This window comes from Clinocottus analis, unplaced genomic scaffold (assembly GCF_023055335.1).
Source record: "Clinocottus analis isolate CAN_PGR_092001 unplaced genomic scaffold, fCliAna1.0.p SCAF_5, whole genome shotgun sequence".
Taxonomy (NCBI): domain Eukaryota; kingdom Metazoa; phylum Chordata; class Actinopteri; order Perciformes; family Cottidae; genus Clinocottus; species Clinocottus analis.
Window position 1 is genome coordinate 4,690,007 of NW_027176207.1, and position 22,158 is coordinate 4,712,164.

The 22,158-nt window shown below is 42.9% G+C and overlaps 1 protein-coding gene across 2 annotated transcripts in view; it reads right to left on the reverse strand.

The window, feature by feature from the left end:
- Positions 1–22,158, reverse strand: part of hlcs (holocarboxylase synthetase (biotin-(proprionyl-CoA-carboxylase (ATP-hydrolysing)) ligase)) — a 28,610-nt gene extending 6,452 nt beyond the window's left edge. The window contains exons 1-6 of one of the 2 annotated variants that reach the window (XM_068601228.1): positions 21,794–22,158; positions 21,099–21,239; positions 19,089–19,251; positions 17,106–18,115; positions 15,993–16,172; positions 9,229–9,509 (exon numbers count right to left, since the gene is read on the reverse strand). In XM_068601228.1, coding sequence (XP_068457329.1) covers positions 9,229–9,509; positions 15,993–16,172; positions 17,106–18,115; positions 19,089–19,251; positions 21,099–21,239; positions 21,794–22,045 — 2,027 coding nt within the window. In that variant the 5' untranslated portion in view covers positions 22,046–22,158. The remainder of the gene's footprint in view (positions 1–9,228; positions 9,510–15,992; positions 16,173–17,105; positions 18,116–19,088; positions 19,252–21,098; positions 21,240–21,793) is intronic. The other variant, XM_068601229.1, reaches the window with a different exon arrangement.

The window sequence follows — 22,158 nt, forward strand, 5'->3', positions numbered from 1 at the left end:
TAAAAGTGCAGAACACTTTTTTTTCTTCTTTTTTTTAAAAATGAAACTATCTCTGTGGGATGCTTTACCAGATGCACATCCTCAGTAGGAACCAGAGGACATGAAGCCGAGTTCCACAGATCAGAAGCACTGTGAGAAGGACTGGAACGTTGTTGGTTTTGGTCAGTTTATGGTTTTGGTCAGTTTCTGGGAAACTATTTTTTTTTAAAAACCACATAAAGAAAATCTCTCAGACACCTTCTGGTTTTGTACTGCTGAGTCCGCAAGGATCCAGGACTCCTTGATCACAGGGAATTCTCTCATTAGGAAGTTGCCTGAACGGCTGTTAATGAACCCCGCTCGAAGTAGATCGAGATGAGGCCCTGCCAGGTATCAGGTTCTGGCCTCTCCGGGTCTGGAACAAACCAGCAGGCCGGTGGGAGCCATCTTTAAGATTAAAAGGAAGTGTATGAATCTGAAACTAGAACATTTTGAAACCTAGGAAGTAATATGGACACTAACAGCTGACAGCCTGCTAGTTCTCTTGAGGCTGTGATGTTAAGGCCGGGAGTTTGAGAGCATTAACGTTAATTAGGGACCTTCCAGCTGTGCTTGTTATTTATGTGGCATAAGAGCTGCTACCTGAACAATCCTATTTGCTAAACAGAAGTGGAATTAGAGCCTGGATCTAGAGTCTCCTTTTCTATTCAATAAATCCAAAATAAAGAATCAGAATAGAATCAAATTAAAATTTATTATTTATTCATATACAGGTTATTTGTTGCTTCTTTCCCCCAAATGTATCGATTGTTTAATCCATAAAATGTCACAAAATCTTGAAAAATGACTCTCAAAGTCCAAGGTGACTTTTCCAAATGTCTTGTTTCGTTGGACTAAGAGTCCAAAACACAAAGGGAATCAGTTTATAAGGACAGCAAAGAAACAAATCAGCAAATCAGAGAAGCTGAAAACGGAGATCTTTTGCCTGTTTTACAACTAACAGATTATCACAAGGATAATAAACACTTTGAACAACGAGAGCTGCAACCTGTAGTCGCAGCTCTCCTTGTTCAAAGTGTGTTCCATTGGGGGTAATGGAAAAAAAAAGAAAAACGCAGGTTATCAGAGAGAGAAGGTGATCAAAAGCCACCCAGACAGAGCGAGCGTGGACCCTCTGTGGTGTTAAGATCCATTTCATCTCCTCAGATCACTCTGGGGCCGTTGTCCTCGACTCATTCCAACAACAGCGGAACAAAGACCTACAAAGTAGCGTGTTTGCAGATAGCGAGCGGAAGGCATTGTCCCAGGAGGAAGAGCATGGGTCCTTTAAATCCCTGCTCAGGACTCTTTGTTTTAAGGGGGCGGCTAAGCCACAGGGGTCAGCCTCCGAGACGCGGCGGGTCAGGAGGATAAACGGCCACCAGCCGAGTCATCTGTGACAGAAGAAAGGTGGAGGAGGACCTGCGATCGCACACTGCGGCCACGTCAGCGTCTTTCTCACACGGAACAGCGAGGCAGGCGTCAAACAAAAAGAAGACGACAGAGGGGCGGGGGGGGGGCTCTGCTGTCCTTAAAGCAGCCTTCTCAACCAGCCTGATCGAGACGTTTTCCACTTCGGATGTAAAGGCGAGTTACGTCCACAGAAAGATACAAATCCAGCATCCAGATTGAACACAACAGAAATATAATCTGACTAATTAAATGGGTGCATTTAATGTGGTCAGAGGAGATATCATTTCTCTGAAAGCCATTTATCTCCTAAACTATTCTCACTAAGAAAAAAAAAAAGGAAGACAAAAAAAAACGAGCAAAAAAACCCCCCCTCACTTCCCGGATTAAAATATCTCAGATTAAAAGATTATTTCTGCCGTCGATGCTCATTTTTGAAACAGGATTTGCCGTGCATAAGCGCGTTTGCATTGATCACCCCAGCGGCATCAAAGGGGATGATCAATAAGGGAGGACAAACTAATCTGTAAATGTGATTAATTGAGCTAATCCTGTTTACCGAGGGACAGCAGAAATTATCATTTCCAAATAGCACTATTGGAAGTGATCAATGAGAGAGGGCTGCTCCATTACCGCGGGCAGCTGAGGCCGCTGGATGACCTTGCTCCTGCTGGCTGCCTCGTCTGGTCTGGCTGAGGTTTCCGGGCAGCGATACGCAATCGTCCATTAGACCCACGACATGATTTAAGAACCTCCACTTCCTGTGTTTTGCAGGCCAAAGCAAAGCAGGTGTCCTCATGGACGTCCTGCAGTTTATGTCTCAGACTCTCACAGCTGCCGTACAGGTGGGCAGGAAACATTGAAACATCAAACAATGTCACCTGAGATAGTTCTGTGTAAAGTCCATTCTAACCGAGCTACGAACCGGAAGAAATCTTCTCATTTGGATGAGTAAACGTCTCAGAGTTGTAGGAGAGGACTCTAGCAGGAGCAGAGGCCCCTGTAGTGATGCTTGAAGCCCACAGTTGTAAACAATAAGGTTCATGTGTGTAGAAGGTGTAATGTCAGAACGGCAGGTGGGGAAACAAAGGCCAGCGAAAGAACAGATGCTTATTAGGTTCATGATTTTCATTTCTCAGATGAATTACGTCATTCTGCACTGGAGCAGCGTTCCTTTTACTAACACAAACTATGACAAGAATTTAATATTTTACAGAACCTCCACTGAAATGGTCACAGTTTTTCTTCGAGAGTGAAATGCCCAGACTTTGTAAAACAGGTGGACGTGAAGAGGCTGTTAACCCCGTGTCTGTGTGTGTGTGTGTGTGTGTGTGTGTGTGTGTGTGTGTGTGTGTGTGTCTCTGTGTGTGTGTGTGTTGTCCACCATGCCGCCAGCAGCAAAATGGGCCAGACCGGCACTGGTCCCAGTAACTCAACAGCTGATTTTCAAATGGCCTTTGTTTTAAATAAAGTCACAAACCAGATCGATTTTTCATACGGAGGGCACGATTTAAATTTGGTTTCATAGTTATTACCCAAGATCTTCCTCATTAGCAGTGTTTAGGAGTTTTTTTTGTTTGTTAATGTTTTGGTATGGGTTACATGTTGCGTTCAGGTGCCTTTATGATTTAATTTAATCATTGTAAAAAATAACTTAATGTTAGAATGCCCTGAAGAAGGTCTTTTATTGGAGGTTTTATCTTGTACTGCTCTTTATGGTGCAAATCTACCACTTCACCTGGAAGTGATTGACACCCCTGAGGGTCCTATTTCTTGTCCCATCAGCCTTCATCAGTGATGTCATCGTGTTTCTGTATCTTAGCAATGAGCTTGACGAGTGCAATGTTGTTATTATTACTGATTTAAACTATGGCCACACCTCTTAAAATAATATCCCAATTGTTCTGAACAAGAGTGATACTTCAGGGCAGCTGGTGCAGGGAGAATTTGGGCATTAGCATAAACATATAAATATAATAAAGCAATCAGAGCAGATTCTATGGTAGTTTCTCTTCCTCACACCACATGTGGTCTCTGGGTGTAAACAGATGAAACCTTCGCTAACAGGTTGGAGTCGTCCTGGAAGGGAAAGCTGCACGCCGTGGACCCTTCACGGGACCCCATGAGCCCCCCAGCACCACGGGGCTCCGGAGGAGAACATACCTTCCACTGGACATGAAGAGTTCAAGTCAAACACTGCACCATATGTTCCCCAGAATAAGAAACAGGGACGTTTAGGCATCTGCTTACAATCTTTTATAATTGCAGGTGGAGCATGCAAGGTCAATTGGGCCAATTTCATTTTTATGGTGGAACCTATCGCTGCAGTTATGAGGAATCCATTTTCTTTGCTCCCCCCGATGCGTGTTCTGCGGTTTGTGTTTTTTTTTTTCACAGGAAACAGGACTCTAATTCCATACAGTGTCAGTTTGGATATTGGATTGCTTGTCAAAACAAACACTGAGTGCCAGGGTTGTTGGTTTTATTTTTGCCCCGACAACTGGAACAGCTTTAAGTAGAAGAATCCGTTGTTCGGGCTGTTTTTCTACTCACATCTCCAGAGTTTGAAGGTGCTGCGATGACTCCGCTCTGATCACGAGATTCTCGGTCGTGACTGGGACTTACAACAGGGTTTAAAGAAAAATAAAAAATACAATTTGATGTTGTATGAGCAGAAGTAAAATAAAAAAAGAATCATAATTACATTTACACCCATCGCTGCCTCTCTTCCTTTACGCATCGGGGGAGGGAATAAAAGCGAGGGTCTGAGGGGGGGATACAAAAGTAAAAGTGGGCCCTTGGGTTTTCATGTCTGAGCCTGAAGCTCTTACAAGAAAAAGTCAACAAGTAGGAAGTGTGTTGCTCCAGGCGCAGGGATCAAGTTCAGCCGAGCAGGAAAAGAATGATTATGCTCTCTGGAGCGGCCAAGTGGTGTTAGAAAAACCCCAAAGTCTCTTCTCCAGCGTTCTCACAAATAAACACTTGCACGCCGTTAACCATCCTGAACCAAACACCAACAGCTTGTTGCTGACACACTCTCACACATGCACACAGACACACACGCACAAGCGCACACACACCAAACTATTAGTTGATCAATCGATTTGTTGACTGGTTCTGAGCAAGAACGAGTCGCCAGCTGTTGAGCGATTACTTCAAGGCTTCAGGTTAAAGTGTGAAACATTCTGGCTGCCGCTCCTCTGAAGGAGGATTCATCTTCACTGTCAACTCACTTTGTATAGTAACATAAGATATTCACATAAGACACACACGTTTGGACTCGAAGGTCATTTGATCATTCATTTATCTGTCAATTCATTCAAATAAATTGAGAGTGAAAACAAAATGAAATAATTATTGTAGGTTATGTTAGACGAGGGGCTGTAACTCGTAGGACAACTCCTGCTGTTATTGAATGTATAAGATTAAAGACAGAAAGACTGGATTGTTGTTTATATTCCCACTGTGTAAAGTAACCACAGTATGTGTAATTTATGTGTACTGTAAATATTGTTAAAATAAATATTAAATCCTGATAAATCCTGGATGTAGTTTAATGGTTCAAGTAATAATAGTAATGCTGAGGTTTAGTATATTTCTTTAAAACTTTAATAAAGCCGAAGGTCTATATTATTAGATGTTGCCTGAATACAAGCAGCTGCACTTTGCATGAATAAAACAGAGTCGGAGTTTGGATTGAACTCAAAGATAAAGCAAAAAAGAATCCGATCGTGTCCTTCAGTTTTGGAAGTAAAGTGTGTCGTCCATTAATCAGCGGTTCAATCCCCAGATCTCTCAGTCTGTAGCCGATTTACCACAATTTCTATAATATATATATATAATATGTAATATATAATTAACAGTATATATATATATATATATATATATATATATATATATATATATATATATATATATATATATATATATATATATAAATATATATATATATTCTGCGTAACAGAATACCGAAAAAAATAAAATTATTAAAGGAATAGTTGACGTTTAAAAAACACACTAAACAGGCAAACCCTTTTTATTGCTGCTAAAGAAATAGTCCGGCACGAAACTCAATATCACACCACAATGTGACGTTTATTATTTTATTTATTTTCCACCTTTTACTCATAAAAAAATCTTAATTAGTGTGCTTTAGTGGTGCTGGTAGTTAGATTATGTTTATGCTGGATGGAACCAGGCTAGCTGTTTCCAGTCTTTGTGCTAAGCTAAGCTAACCAGCTCTTGGCTGGACTCTGTACTAAACAGACTGGTGTACACACTTTCTCCACTGGCATGACGAACTGACAAACCCTGTCCTGTAACAAGGCATGTAAAAGCATTCACCATGAGCACTGCTCTGAGAGGGCTTCACTACAGCGTCCACTCCGTCCTTTCTGATGAACTGAGACATCACTGTGTCTTCAAGGGCCGCTCCCCGAGAAGCATTGACATTCCAGCTGGGTGTGACCTTGTGAGAACACTATCCTGTGTGTCGGTACTGGCTATTATTAGCTGCCGCCCGCCAAACAAAGCGTTAATACCCTGGGCAAACACGCGGCCCGCCAGCCATTGAGCATCGGCTTCCAGCCTCTGCACTCAAGCGGCTCGGAAAAAAAAAAGCCCGTGTTTTCATCAGCTCCTCAATTTTGGGCAGCGCTGACCCGCGGGCGCTTCGCCTACAAACCAGTTAGGCCCCCCTCAATCCTTTATTTGTGCTGCAGATAGAAGAAAAGCCACAGTCATTGTCCTCTCAAAGCACTCTAATAACTGACTCGTCTGCAACTCATCATCTGCTTGACTGTTTGCTTATTTGATTAACAATACAGCCCTATTTTCTCAAATGAGATACGATTCCTCCAACGTCCTCAGGAATTTCAACGGTAATGAAATTATATTCGTATTATATATACGAATATAATACTTGTGCTTCTTCTATCAGCGGCAGAGAACAGACACTTCTGGAAGCATCGACTCAGCAATTTACAGGTTTTAACATTTTTCACAAATGAGCTGGTTGTAACAAATCTATTTATCAACCATAAATTAATAGAATATATTTGTATTGTTTTGTATTTTAGCATTTAAGATTTTTAGCTGGATTTTGGATTATTGCATTAAATAAGTTCTGCGACAAACAAACATTTATTATACTTATACGTATTATTACCTTCAATATAATTAATAATATAATTATTCAGCGAGATAATCTTCAGAAAAGAACACCACTTTGAAAATTTAACGGAAACGTTACTGAGGAGCTGTTAACGCTTCAGGTCTCGCGACTTTGAAAACGAGGGAAATGCTAAAAAAGCCGACTTGCTTCCTGTCTTCAGGGTCCGTTCCTGCAGCGCTCTGCTGTGTGTACGTTCAGATTGTGACCGGCAGACCGCACATTTATTCATCAGGTTACTTCTCACACGAAGAAGAGAGTTCTTGCATATTATACGTGTTAAAACACCTCCTCAGAAAGTTGTGAAATAAAAGCGTAGCGATGGAGATGCTATTTTTCCCTTCATCTTGTCAAATTATATGTGCACAATGTAATACTGTATTCAATATTACATTCATTGAATACAAATGAGAGGAGCGCCTTCTCCTGCAGTGGACTTTAAATATTTTTTGGCATTTTAAACAATATCTAATTATTTACACGCAAAAGGGATGTGTACCCATTTCACTAACCCTGTTCACATTGATATGTCTTTTCCCCCCAACTCTCCATCAGCCTGGCAAAAGCAACAACGCTGACAGGAAGCTCCATGACGCCGCTGCTAAGCTTCTGAGCAGCTCATCACGTTCCATGCGACACCACTCTTAATTTTTCTTTCGCTTCATATTAATTCAGGGTGCTTGAGATCCCTGATGGAGCTGTGTGTGGTTCACCACAGACTGCTGCAGCCCGTAGAACCAGCAGCTCTCTGCTAATTCAGATTAAATGCAGACTAAAGCCAACAGAGACTGAGCCCTTTGATCTTGAGGAACTCTCTCCCTGCAGACTGAAGATCTGTGGGCGACGAGGACGCCGTTAAAAAGCAGCTCAGGTCCAACCTGCTCACACTTCATGTTATGCAGTTTCATCCATTTCTAGTTTTATTCTTTCACATTTTGTGGTGTTTTTACTCTCAAGCCGTATTCCCTTGTCTTTATTTACCGTAAAATTGTGCTCTTTGTGCACTAGAAAAGTGCTGTACCAGAATGTGACTAAAGGTATGGTTGTTTTTTTTAGATGGCTAAAATTCAATCAAAATTAGCAGGAAAAAATACACTTAAAAATACACTTAAAGTACAACAATTCAAAGTTGGAGCAGGCCGCTGATATATCCTGACTTTAGTTCTTAATACGGTTCAAACTCCCATCAGAATAAATCCTGGAATTTGAATTCTCTAAGCCCAGCTTTCAATGCATTCAAGTGACTCAGACTTGACAAAGGGGACATTAAAGGGGACACAGTGAGCCTGAGTGCAGCAGAAACCTTCGCTGTACGGCAGTACAGTGCCGTCAGCGCTACGAGGCTGATTCTCTCCGAGAGCCTTCAGCATCATGCTGAAACTTAATAAACACTGACGCTCCAAGAAATAAAACAGACATTCCTTCATAATAACATTAATCAGGGCTGCACGGGGGGAGAGCTGGAGGAGGGGGGGAGACATCTGGAAACTCAAGACGTTCGCGGTGAAATCAAACTACAGCGGTGGGTCCAGGCCCGCGTGGCCCCGCCCGCTCGCCCTGCATTAGTTTTTGTATAACCTTAATGACAACACTGTCTGTTCCAATCAGCTCAGCGCAGCTCCGCCGTTCCATTTGTCAAACTTTATGACAGTTTTAATTGCTCCCACCTGCCGCCGCACCGGCCCGCTCAGCAGCCACTTTGGCTCTCACGTGCGGACGTGGACAAAAGAAGTCTATTAGGTGCAACTTGCCTCCGTTGCAGTGAGGTCACTTGGGCATTAAATTAGTTCCAGCCCGTCTACCCTCCCGCCTCAGCGTGCACGCACACGCACGCCACATACGCCAAATGCTGGATTCATTGCCGTCTTTTCTTTCCTTCCTTTGGCTGGTGTCAGCTTCCTTTTCATTGGCTGCTAAAGAGGAGACGTACTGACTCACTCATCTCATGGGTGAGCATCTCTCTCTCTCTCTCCCTCCCTCCCTCCCTCCTTCTCTCTCCCTGACTCTCTCTCTCTCTCTTTCTTTCTTTCTTTCCCTCCCTCTCCCTCTCTCTCTCTCTCTCTCTCTCTCTCTCTCTCTCAGCCCTTTCGTTGCAGCGGCGCTCTGCTTACTCTTTTGCTCACTTCGCTCACCTGTTATCACCAGGCCGAGAGCTGTGCTGTGGCCTGGTGATAACAACCAATCAAAGAGCTCCTAATTCCCGCCAGCATCCACCTGTCGCCTCTGAGGCCACCTTGTCTACGTGTGTGTGTGTGTTTGTTACATGTAGCATGAGTCTTCATAGAACGCTGTAAAGTTAGAAGTGTTACACTGACTGATTCAAAATCATTTAAAACAATCAAAACTATCCCAATTTTTTTACAGAAGGCTTTTCCACACGGAGAGCTCTTTCACAGCTGTTTCTCAACTGTAACGGTACGCAGAGCAACCCGACATGTGCAAAAGGTGAGGGAGAGGCAGCAATGCACGGACCTAAAGCTCCCACGCGGAACGCTTCATTCATCGACCAACTTTTAAAACTGAAGGCACTCAAAAACCAAGCGTTGCAAGTCCATTCGGTCACAGAGTTATCATTATCAACCGCTGGGCAAATTCACAACATTAAGGAGGCTCAGAGGAGCGTGTGTTACCCTTGCAGCAGGTCCATGGTGGACGTGGTGACCTCGGCGTACAGCACGGTGTGCCCCAGCAGGCTGGTCTTCAGGTTCTCTCTGTAGGTCTCCAAGCTGAACTGCGACCAGCTCTGGGACTCCGAGGAGTCGGTGACTAGGGCCAAAGAGCCGGCGGGGAGCGAGGGGCCGTCCTGGAGCTCGGAACTCGAAACCAGCGAGAGCGAGGCCTTGGACAGCGTGATGAGGCCATTTTCATTGGCGCGCGTCCGAAGCCAAGCCACGCAGGAGGTCTTGGCCTCCTGTGAGTAGCAGAGAAGGACAGAGACAGTCAGTTCTTTTGTTTTTTTCATGAATTATGGCAGCCATTTCTTTATAGACACACAGCTAAATCTTGCATTTTCTGTCATGTAATTGGATAAACCACCTGAAAACTTTGTGGCCTCCTAAAATTTTGGATTTCTTTTGCATAACAATATATAGTCCATATGCCTCGGCATTCGAACTTTGTCTTACTAAAGCGAGGTATCTCAGTACTTTCTGAACCCATCTACCTGGTTTTAACTCGGGGCATCACTACTGTATTATATGTTTGATCCACTGCTTTAAAATCCATGTTGTTAGTAATGACGAAAATATCCCAGACTTTGACCAATAGAAAGAAAATCCTCTCTGAGCATTTAGTACAGAGAACATAATTCAATTTAAAAATGTACATTCATTGAAAACAGCAGCAATATGTAAAATATATAAAATATAAATTTGAAAATTCAATGAATATTCAGTAGTTAGAATCAGGACTGAGATTAAGGCCAACAAAAGTGGAAAATATAATAAAAATGTAATTTCATGGCAGATATCGGACGTTGACCTTTTTGTCGCCGGAGGACATCGGAGCAATTTTTAAAGAAGGAATATACAAGGGTTCCTATTTATTGACAGAAAAATGATATGTTGCTGGTGGTTGTAGAGATCCATTTGAGAGTTCAGCCACTGAAATGTGGGCATTACTCAGTCAATAATTATGGATCTTCTAAAGCCGCAGCGACTTCAGACACATATTCCACTGGGTGGACTGGGTTTTCATATCAGGCACCGTTCCCCCCCAGTCCAAGCCTTCAGAGTTACATTTCATATCAGAATCAGATGGCCAAAATATGAGCTGAATTTGATGTATTTTCCGTTTGAAATAAATGTGCTGAATGAGTTAATCAGTGAGTGTGGCCAATCAATGACACGGTGAAATTAGGCAGCAGTCCCAGGCTGCTCTGTTCCAGTCACTTCCCATTAACCAGGCTTCTCTCCTGTATCCTTACACACACAAAACTTATTGTCTCAATGTTTACTCGGCTCTTTTACAATGATGACTATATCGTATTATGTACTTCATTCACCTCTCTTATTAGATTTGACTTTAGAAAAGTTGATTTTATTTCATTTGACATCAATGTGAAGTCATCCTCACAAGACATAACGTGATGTGATTTGCACTCAAAACGATGCTGACATTTCATGACACACCGGGCCCACAGTCACACATCTCTGTTAGTCTGATACATGACATGGATCGTCTCAGCTCGACTTAGGGTTCATCCCAATATCCCTCCTTGACTCCTTTAGCCGACATCACCTCACCCGAAAATTGGCTGAGACATGGCATGTTGAAGGAAGTCCCATTTTATGAATTAAGAAATGGAGCCATGGCGGGACAAGCACCATTTCACAATTTAGTTATCGGCAATATATTTTGTCATGGTATAGAAATTATTGAATGCAGAGAAAGAAAATCTTGGACACATTGTGTTGAAAAAATGATGTAATATGAAGCCAATAGAAAATAATACTATGAATCCATCACTGTGTCATGATTTCTGGATTTATTGTCGCTTTAAGCTGAGTGTCAATATGTCCAACACTCAGCAAAATATTCAAGAAACAGCACTACAGGTAAGACGACAAATATGTAGTTTTGATTTTTGGGTGAACTGTCCCTTTAAGGCCACTTTTTACCAATTTACCATCATAACTAAGATGTTATAAAAATAATCTCTAGAATCTAAGCCCTACTGTTCATTCAGAGATGTTTCTGGTTTAGCAGCATGTCCGCCCAGTTAATATGCACAAGTGAACTTTAGATCCTTATTTATAAACCAGTTTGCCGTCTCGTTTCCAGGGATCTGACACCGCCAACACTACCACAAACTCTCTTTCTTAATGTCTGGAAGTCATCTTTCCTGGTCACAACCTGAATGCTTTAGTTTGTACTGAAGAAGGTTTCCATCACCTGCAAAGGATCCTACTGCTCGACTGGCAACAAGACAGTGTTTCATCGCAACCGGTCTGTCTGTCTGCAGCAATGGTGGAACTCAATAGTGACCGAATATAAAATCCCAACAGAACCCTTTTGCAGCCTGGCGTCATGCTTACGTCCGGGTGTCTGACTTATTACCGAGGATACGAACGCAACTCCTACTGCAGGCGTACGGAGACCGGATAGCCGGTGCCAACGGGTCCGGCACCCCATACTCCCGCAGCACACCCCACAAAACCCCCCCGAGGGACCCGGTCGAAAGCCTTCTCCAAGTCCACAAAGCACATGTAGACTGGTTGGGCAAACTCCCAAGACCCCTCCAGTAGTCCTGCAAGGGTAAAGAGCTGGTCCACTCTTCCGTTGCCTCACTATTTACCAAAAAAACAACAACACTTTACCGGGGGGAGAGCAGGGTCCGGAGTCTAGCTAGTTCATTAGCCAGCTATGGAAATGGACGAGCAAGCTAGCTAGTTTACTAGCCAGCTATGGAAATGGACGATCTAGCTGACTGGCTAGTTAACTGACCAGCTGTGCAAATGGACAAGCTAGCTAGCCAGTTAACTAGCCAGCTCTGGAAATAGACAAGCTTGCTAGCTAGTTAACTAGCCAGCTCTGGAAATGGACGAGCTAGCGAGCTAGCTGAATATCCAGCCGTCCTCTCCAGAGTTTTCTGCTATAACTAGTCAGAACTTGTAAGACTAGATAATGCGTTGACTGGTAGTTTAGCGTCAACACATATCATGCAGATGTATACGGCCGCTAAGTCTGTGCTCTTGCGTAGGTGAGAGTATAGTGAGAATGGCTGTCATGGGTCCCATTAGATATATGACAGTATGATACACACTGCAGGGTGTCGTAAAATGCCAACACATTTTATTTCATTTTAAATGATTATATTTAAAGGAAATAGCGTCTATCAACTTTGACACACAATAAGCCTCTGCACATCTGAATAAGTCCTATTATAGGAAAACAAAATCCATGCCTGTCCTGATTCAATTTAACTCAAGAGCCCACTTCGTTTCCAGACGGAGGGAAATGGTGATTTTCCACCTCATGGCGGAGAACAGGAACACCCACTGAGCAGTGGTGGAAGTCGGTCGCACTGATCACCACCACACTGAATGAATTAGTGTGTGCTGGAGAGGCTTTTCATCACCTGCAAAGAGTCCTGCTACTACACTGACGACAGCAGAGTGTGTCAACCATACAGCTGTTGCAGTGGCATGATGTAGCACTGTGACTGCTACCCCGGCCACACACAAGTTTAAAACCACACAACCCATTTGTTTCTATCCTAAATGGAGACGTACGAATAAAATGACCCAAGAGAGATTCATGCAGAACAATGCATGTAGATAGTGTGTGGCATTTAATTATTATCTGCCTTTTTTTTATATATATAGATCCGTACACAAGTGTCTTTTTTTTAGTAAATTGTTTACATTTCTTGTTACTTATCAAAAAGTAATAATTGGTGTAATAACCAATTATTACTGTATACACATACATATCTATGTATAGATAGGAAAAAGAGAAGTACTCTGTATTGGCCAGAATCTGGCAATACGATAAGTATAATGATAGGGATATTATGAATAAATATATTGTGATATATTGGGTTACTATACGTGATCTTTTAAATCAAATTTTTACAGAAACTTTTGAACTATAAAGAATACATCACAATTATGCATAAAGTCTGAGAAAAAAGGTATTCTTTAGGTACAAATTAAGTAAACACAAATTATATAAACAGTGTTATAAATACATACATGTATACAGTATATATAGATATATATATAAATATATCTATATATACATGTATACAGTATATATATATATATATATATATATATATATATATATATATATATATATATATATATTTACAAATATATATATATATATACATATACATATGTATATGTTCATGTTCTACATATAAGTCTTTTATGCTTTACAGTCCAGTTATGTTGTTAATTATCACATTCACATGTGGAAAGGATGAAATGTGTGACATTGACACGGAAGGTTCAACCGGACATGTGGGTCATTTCAGAAGAATACAATTGGATAAATCCAACAGTAACAATGATATATGGCTGCATCCAAAATTTATTATTTTGTATTACATTCGTTATCAGGTATACTGTCGATTGTTTCTAATCATTAGTGTATTCGTTTCAGTTAGTTATATTGTCAATTTAAAGAGTCAAAAGCAGCAACAGTGATTTGGTATCTACCAAATTCTACCAACTTGCTGACAACAAGCACTGATAGAAACCTGCACCGCTCAAACTTAAGACCAAAACACCAATGGACAAAAACAACTTTGGGAGTGAATAGAAGCTCCTGGAACCAGTCCAAGCAAAGTGCACCAGGAGCAGAGAGGCCGCTCTGCAGACATGTTGAGGTTCATAGCTCTGTTCCACAACCTCCACAACAATCTGGAAACGATTCTGCAGACCCTAATTTCCATAAGCCTGCTTCTTGTTGGGACTTGTGGGTGGAGGGGGGGGGGGCAGCAGGGTTAAAGGTCACGCAGCAATCCAAATATACAACAATGAAGACAAAACCGGCCACAATACTCAAGCCACTACTGCCAATATTAATGTAATTCAATTTTTGTGTTTTTTTAAGGGAGTGCCCAAGTAGGACACCTCGCTTCATTGACACCAGCCAGTGGAACTGATGGTCACGTCAGAAAATAGGACCAGAGCCCGTTTGAAGAATGTTTCTCAGCAACCCCGGATCTCCGACTCCCCCTAGTGGTTCTTCTTGAGAACATGCATCATCGAAACGCGCTGTACCTTACAACACGCACACTCGTACTATTTAGTACGCCAGAAAATAGATTTAGTGTGTCCCAACACATAGGATGTGAAAAGCAGTATGCCAAAAAAAAAAAAAAATACCAGGATGTTCTACTTCAGTCCGCCAGCATGTTTTCCCTCTATTCTGACCCACAATCCTCAGCAGATGTATGAGAGCAAGAGGCTAAAGTTCAAGGAGCAATGTTATGACAAAGTAGAGTGTCCCAATTGAATGCATACTGCATGCAATAGTATGTACGTCGTAAGGGCAGCTGCAGTGCGTGCTGAAAGTGAAAAGAAACCTCCACGACGACCAAAAACACCCTCAATCTCACGAGACCAAAGTATTACACACATACCAACAGAAATTTCTGTAAATGAGACAAATCTGCGTTGATTATCACACAAGTACATTTTTTTTGCTTTAAATCAGCTGGAGCTTCAGTGTGCACAATGATGTCTGTGCTGTTTGTAAGGTTATTGTCAATAACCAGTATGCTTATTGTCATTGCACCGTCAGAGGAGAGACAACTTTCTTTTGGCTATTATAAAGGGATGTTTTTTATGTTTTGAGTTGAGCTTGTATGAGGTACAATGTAGTGCTGTGGACATATTTTAGACAGCTAAAACATCTATATAAGTTCAAGTGTTTGTTGGATTTAGAATGTTCTTACTCTTGCGGTCAGACAGTCCTTTCTGACGGGGAACTAAGGATGTCATATCTATCTATGCTCTCTACAAAGCCACATTTTTATAACTTTCACCTTGTTGAACAAGGAGTTGCTTGTCTAATCCTGCCTTGATCAGTTAGTTGGTTGTTATTGTGTGACTTTGGTGAGTGCTAACTGACCCTTTAAAACACCAACAGGGTCAGTGGAAGACCTGTAACTCCTGTGCTCTGTGGGCTAAAATGACTTGTTTTTGTCAATGGGATCTGGTACCTTTTAAGAGAGCACATATAAAGACGAGCATAGGTAATCCACTGACTGAATACAAAGCAAAACATAGCATCAAAGCATCAAAGCATAGCTTCAAAGCATCCAAACTATCCCTTTTACTCCTAAAAAAAAGAATTCAGATTCCCTAGATTACATATTATACTTTACATTTCAAATGGCATTGTTTCAATCGTGCCAAATATTTTCTTCTTGCTTTTTAATCATTCAGACTGCAATCAATAGATATTTCTTCACGATAAAGCAGACTTGTAGAGTGAAATGTTTTTCTAAAAATCTAACCGTATGGTCCCCGAACTGAGCGTCACTCAGTGATGGCTGATCAAAGACTGATTGCTGCCCTGGTGTTTGTACTGGCCCTCTGTACACAGACCTGCTGCGGCCCTGCTGCATATATGCTCATACATTTGCATACATTAAGAAAGGCCAAATTGTTTCCACATGCCAAGTATGCCGTGGTATCGCACAATTAACTTTAACAAAAACAATGTGGTCTCGCTGTGTGTGTGTGTGTGTGTGTGTGTGTGTGTGTGTGCGCGCAAGTGAATGAATTAATGAGTGGATGAATGGATGGATGAATGGACATCAACCGTGTTTTTACACTGACTGCTGACACAGGCAACTTTTATTTCCTACTTTCGTCTCTGTACTTTGGACGAGACCTCATCTCAATCCGGTTGAGACGAGCAGCGGGGGTCTCACCTGAGAGGTGGCGAGCAGGTGGACTGGGCTCAGGGCCGGGGTCTTATTTAGGTCGCAGCTGAGGCCCAGAGAGGTGAGGATTTCCGTCAAGACCTCATAACGCAGCGCGTTGCTGACTTTCAGTTCATCGAAACCTTTGGCCGTCAGGTTCTGGGGGTCGGGAGCGATTTCCAGGTGGGCCTGCAGACATGGGAACACAAAGTATGTCTGACAAGTTCTGAAACTGACTTACTTAACAGACTGTCCCAAATAGGTATTTTGCAAACATTTATTTCAACAATCCGCACTCACAATTTGGACATATCCTCAGAAAATGTGGACTTCTTCCTCATATTTAAATGTAAAAAAAAATTAAGAAGGGCTGTGACTCCCAATTAGTTGTGTTGTTGATTATTTCCTAGATTAATTGATTAGTTGCCTGGCCTGTAAAATGTCAGCAAAAGGTGAAAAATGCTGATCAGTGTTTCCCAAAGCCTCAAATAAAATAAAATCACTGTCACAGTGGCGCAAAGAAACCAGAAAATACTTTTAAGAAGCTACAACCAGAGTATTTTAAACTCTGATTAATCAATTATCTAAATAGTTCTTCAATTAATTTCATAGTAGATGACTAAGTGATGAATTGATGCAGCTTTAAAGCAAATGGCAACACGGGGAGGTGCGGTGAGGACAGATGTCAGGAGTTGGACCGGGTTATGTTCCTATTCCCTTCAACAGCACTGAGTCTGTGAAAGTAGCAGCGAGCACCATATCAATGCTGTCCAACAGCATTAACCGTATGGGGACGGTCATATCTAAACCAGGATTTGTGGATGAATATAAGGCTGATGAAAATGTTCATCATGTTAAAATGTTTCTCATGTTTGTCCCTCTCTGAAAGTGTCAATCAAAACTGAACATTAGCATCTACATAATGTTAGAACACATGGCAAAGCTGTTGTATTGAATTACAATGAAAAGATTAACAGGTGCCTCTAATCAAAAAGCAGAAAGTGTTCACTGAGCTGTTTGAGTATGAGATGAATAAAACCCTGAAGCTAGAAAACATTCCAAACTAATTCAGCTCTTTAAACCGCTGCAATCATCGCCTTCAGTGATGTCATGCGTCATTACCTGACAGAGGACAGCCTCACCGCCGTCCTCTCCGTGGGTCACCCTGACTACAACCATGTCCCTCTGATGGGGGGCGTCCCCCTTCAGCTCCCCCCACAGCTCCACTTCCCCTCCTCCTTGCGTGTCCCTGACGTAGACCTTCCCGCTCGACAGCACGCTCAGCTCCAGATCCGTGCTGTCCTCCCTGGTGAAGCTCAGCCTGCCGACCCGGCCGCGGCGCTCCTCCCGGGCCTCCAGGCAGAGGCCAGCCGGGCAAAGGGTGGAGGCCAGCCCCAGAACCCTGCCCCCCTGGCTCAGGTAGGTGAGAAAACGGGTCTGATGCAGGGGGGTCAGTGGTTCCTCCTCTGCCAGGACGAGGAGCTTGGCGTTGTCCAGCCACGGGTCGCTCAAAGCCTGCTGCGGTTGGAGGGGATATATTATGTTGTCCTCCATGTTTATACACTCTGATAAAATCTGCCGGACCAACTGAAAACGCTCCTGGCAGCCGCCCGTGTACAGCAGAATGTTTGGCGGCTTGCTATTACAGTTTAGTCCACCGCTCTGCCCGGAAAACCCTTTGGCGTCGTGCTCGACGTCATCCAGAGTCTCATCCCCACTGTCCAGCCCCGCCGAGTCATCATCGGGTAGATCCGGAATGTTGTCGGCCGACGCGTACTTGACTGAGAGGATGGTGCTGTTCTCCAGCTCCAAGCACTCATGGCAGCTGGACAGGTGGAGGTGGTGTCTGTGGCCCTCCATGTGGTGATGGTTGCCCAAGGAGCGGTCCTCTGAGTCGCAAACGGGATGCAGATCCTTGGTGCCGCGCAGCGGCTCCGACCCTCGCCGCTCCTCCAACCTCCTCTTGACCTCCGGCGGGAGGAGGAGGCTGCCTTTGCGGCACGGCGGGTGCTGGAGGTCGGCCGGCAGGTGACGGAGCAAAGGCTCAGTGTCGCAGAGGCATGGAGGTGTCTGGATGTTTGGACACTGCTTTTCCAACAGCTCGCTGAGGGTGGATTCTTGGAGGAGGACGGCTAGGGAACGGTCAGAAGAACGCAGAAAAACGTCAGCGCAATGTGGGGACTTACATTTAGTAAAAGAAATAAAAATATACAGACATTACATGTTTCTCAGTTTACAAGCGAAGCCAAGTTACAATGTTGTTAGGTGAACGTGTTGTTTCCTTATCCAGCAGTTTTAGCACTTATTTGCAGTCACGATGAATGAAAGCCAATTTTCCACCGACTCCTGGAAAACATATCTGTCTCTTCAACTGCTAAAAGCTCCATGTTCACCAGCTCAGTGGAGGTAAACAAACCTGCTCTGTTTGTGGGTCATATATAGAGCAAATTATAAAAAGCCACAGGCCAAACAAAAGTGAATGTGTAGTTCTGAGGTTTACAAGAAAATCTGTGTTTCTCGACCAGAAAAAAGAAACACCGGTCTTATAAAATTAACGTTCTATTAAAATACCTCCACAACACTACTGAACAGTTAAATGTTCAACAAAAGAGTGCAAGTGTTTCTAAAAAATATTAACAATGGTATTTTTGAATCTGCTCCTCTTAAATTCTTGAATTTAATGTAATACTTTTCAACTCTAATACACTTTATGGCCAAAGTGTGTAGTTATCATATTATGACGTTATGTGCAAAGCTGGAAATAAGTCAATTAAATCGAGAAGAAATCGCCAAATACTGGGTTCTGTTCCTGGCCAAAGGTTCCGCTTAAAGATTATAAAGCGAAATATAAATGTACAACAAAAATGTTGAGCGTCTTTTAGAAATGGCCAGCGGTCGCAGTTGGCTCGAAGACGGATGAGCTTGTGGGCCGTAAACCGTGACTTTACAAAACAGATGACGCATAGTTCATAAAACTATGAGTATTTAATGTATTTGAAGTATTAAAATTAGTACTGAAAGAGATACGTGACAACACCAGCAAGGTGTTTTGAGGTGGGGATCTGAAAAGGGGGGATGTAGTAGTTGTATCTGGAGTCAACATACGAATTATCTTTGACGGCGTCAGTCCATTGTCCAGCTGAAGGCGATCCTCGATAAAAGCCACCCCGAGCCGACTGAAGTTGTCCACGCTAGCCTGAGCCACCGCCCTAAAGGGCTGGCCGGGGCTACAGGCCAGAGGGAGGCAGTAGTCAGACCACTTCAGCACCTGCACACAACACACACGGCGGGTTAGCCGATCCCCAGAACTGAGCCGCTAGAGTTCGTCCTGTCTGTGCTGCACAGAGAGATTCTGCTCAGAGCAACCGGGCGGCTGCATGACAGAGAAACCATTACGACAGGGACATTTCTTTAGATTCAATTGTCAGACTCACAACAGATCAATATTTAAATCTAAATTGCGCTATAATGCAGGACTGGTGTAATAGATTTAAATCAGTGTAGCTAGCAACTGGCCTGTCTGTGTATATACTAATATAATGAAGTATACAGTATGTAGTGATGGTGCACCATTGTAGTTTAATACCCTAAAAATTGTATTGTATAATATTGTTCTCACAAGAAACAGTGGAACTGAGGGAATTCAATGAAAAATGTACTTTGGAAAACCAATGCTCCAATATGAAACTGTAACAAAAAGGGCAAAAACATTTTGTTCAAGGATTATTACATTTGAATCAGCAACATGTGTGAAATAAAGTTATTGATTCCCACAATAACTGGATGTTGCCAGAATGAATGCACAGCTTAAGTATCACAAATATATTAATTTACCCATAATAAGAAATACATTTGAATACTCTGACACTATAATCAGGAGGCCACTTGTGTGACATAAAAACAAATGCACAATGCAGAGTGAAATGCGTAAATCAAAGTAAGAAGATGGCAGGAACATAACATTCAGTGAGTGCATAGAAAGCACATGGCCGAGAAGTGTGAAGAAAAATTGACAGCACCGGAGAAAGAAAGGAGCAAAAAAAGGTGGAAGAGAGAGAGAGAAAGAGAGAGAGAGACAGAGAGAGAGAGAAAGAGAGAGAGAGAGAGAGAGAGAGAGAGAGAGAGAGAGAGAAAGAGAGAGAGCGCACCAAATGGAAAGCACAACAAAAGGCCAGCAAAATCACGGGGATGCTCACGAGCAAAGTTCACGGTTAGTGGATTATACAAATGAAAATAAAAACCATACATGCTAAAAAATAAAAAGTTTTTAAAAATGACATTAAATTCCCAGAGATGATGAAAACAAATGCATGGCATCACTTAATCATGCTCTGTAGGAAAGCAGGCTGGGGATGCATTATTTTTACGTCAGGTGGAAGGGCCTCCAGTTGCACCACGACGATTGAGTCCAGTCAGAGGTCACCCTGCCTGCTCTTTTAATGGTTCTCCCTCTGCATGTGAACACCACCATGAGGACACTTGATTGAGCATGACAACAAATAAGCATACGAGCAATAACTGTTGAATGCATCATCCAGATGTAACCTGATATGGAAGGCCTGTTCACACATGAATATTCAACAGTCCTGCTAAGCGTGAGGGTATTTCACCAACAGGTGGCGCTGGCGCTGGCGCATGTTTATTCAATGACTAGATGAACAGAGCTGTATCAGTATGTATTTTTAGATTCTGAAAAATAAAAATAAAAAATAAAGTTGGATGTGTTTGGCCACCGGGGATGCTACATACACTCCTTTTAATTTAAAAACTAGTCTGAATTTAATGTCTAATAAAGTTAACTCTCAGTATGTTTCCTTGGGACGTGTATATATTATATACCATTTAATAACCTAAACAGGTAATAAACAGAGTATTACCATGTGTTATGACAAGTCAATTAGGCTTTTTTGTTTTCTTTACACACAGTTCATCTACTGCGATGACTAAAACATGAAAAACTTGACATAGAATATAACTGATTAATTGGAATAGGCCCTACTTGCTTGAATATCCTAATCCTTATGGTATGATAAAGCTGGGTGTTGTTGTACAATGAATCTGACTTTCTCAATCACACCGGTGTGTTACTTGTTGGACAATGTGTTTGGTGCCTACTTTCTTATTGGACGTGTGAGGAGAGCTGTAGCCCACTGTGTGTCCCGCAGCCTCTATGATGAATGAAATGTTCTCTATTCGCGGACCGCAAACCAGAGAGGACCCCAACAGCACGGTCCATTTGCTGAGGTCGTCGCACGCCTGGGGACAGCACAGAGAAGAATCACTCCACATACTACAAGGCTGTTACACAGTGATTAGTAGTTAGTGAGGGGGGCTTTGACCAAAAAGGCACTGACTGGCATCAAGCCACATAGGCAGTGACATAATGACACCCAGGTTCATGTCAAGTCAGGTCTTCAACCAGGGAGTCTCCAGTAAGTCACAGATTAGTCTCAAAAAGAGAGGACTCTTCCTGATTTAAGTCTGACTTGGGTTGATAACTTGTAGTTTTTGTGTTTTAGGGCCAAGTATGGAAATGTGGTTCTGGTAACAGCAGGTTACCAAAGCAACACTGCTTTCTTTAATGTCCTTTTTCATTCAATTTTCTTTGACTTAGGTCAGGTTTTGGAACGCAGGACAGCGTGTTTTAACCCGCTGAAATGATCACGTTTAGCTAGTCTGGTTCCGAGTAGCTCTCTGGAGCTCACATAGGAATGTAAACATGGGGCACGGGCCCAGGCAGCGTCCTGTCAGTGTCAACACAGGCTGTCGTGCGATAGCATGCCAATTCAGAGCTAGCGCGAGTGTCCGACCTGAGGCTCGGTGACATAGACGGCCTTGTCTCCCAGCTGGAGAAAGACGGCGTCCTCCTTGGCAGGAAGCGGACCGGGCTGCCGGCGCCCTCTCGGCGACGCTGGAGCCGGTGCCGAGGCCGAGCTGGAGCAAACTGCGAAGCGGAAGCTGAAGCTGCCGCTGCTCAGTCGGGACAGGCTGTTTCGTATCAAAACCGAGTAGCACTTGTTGAAGCGCACCCACAGATAGACGTAGCACAGCGTTATTAACATCCTCGCCGGCCAAGGTGAAGGGGGCACATCGTTTCCCCTTTTCTCGCCATATATGTCGGTGTCGTTCACAGCGGTAACAACATGACTGCTGGTTGTCAAGTCAAGCTAACTGC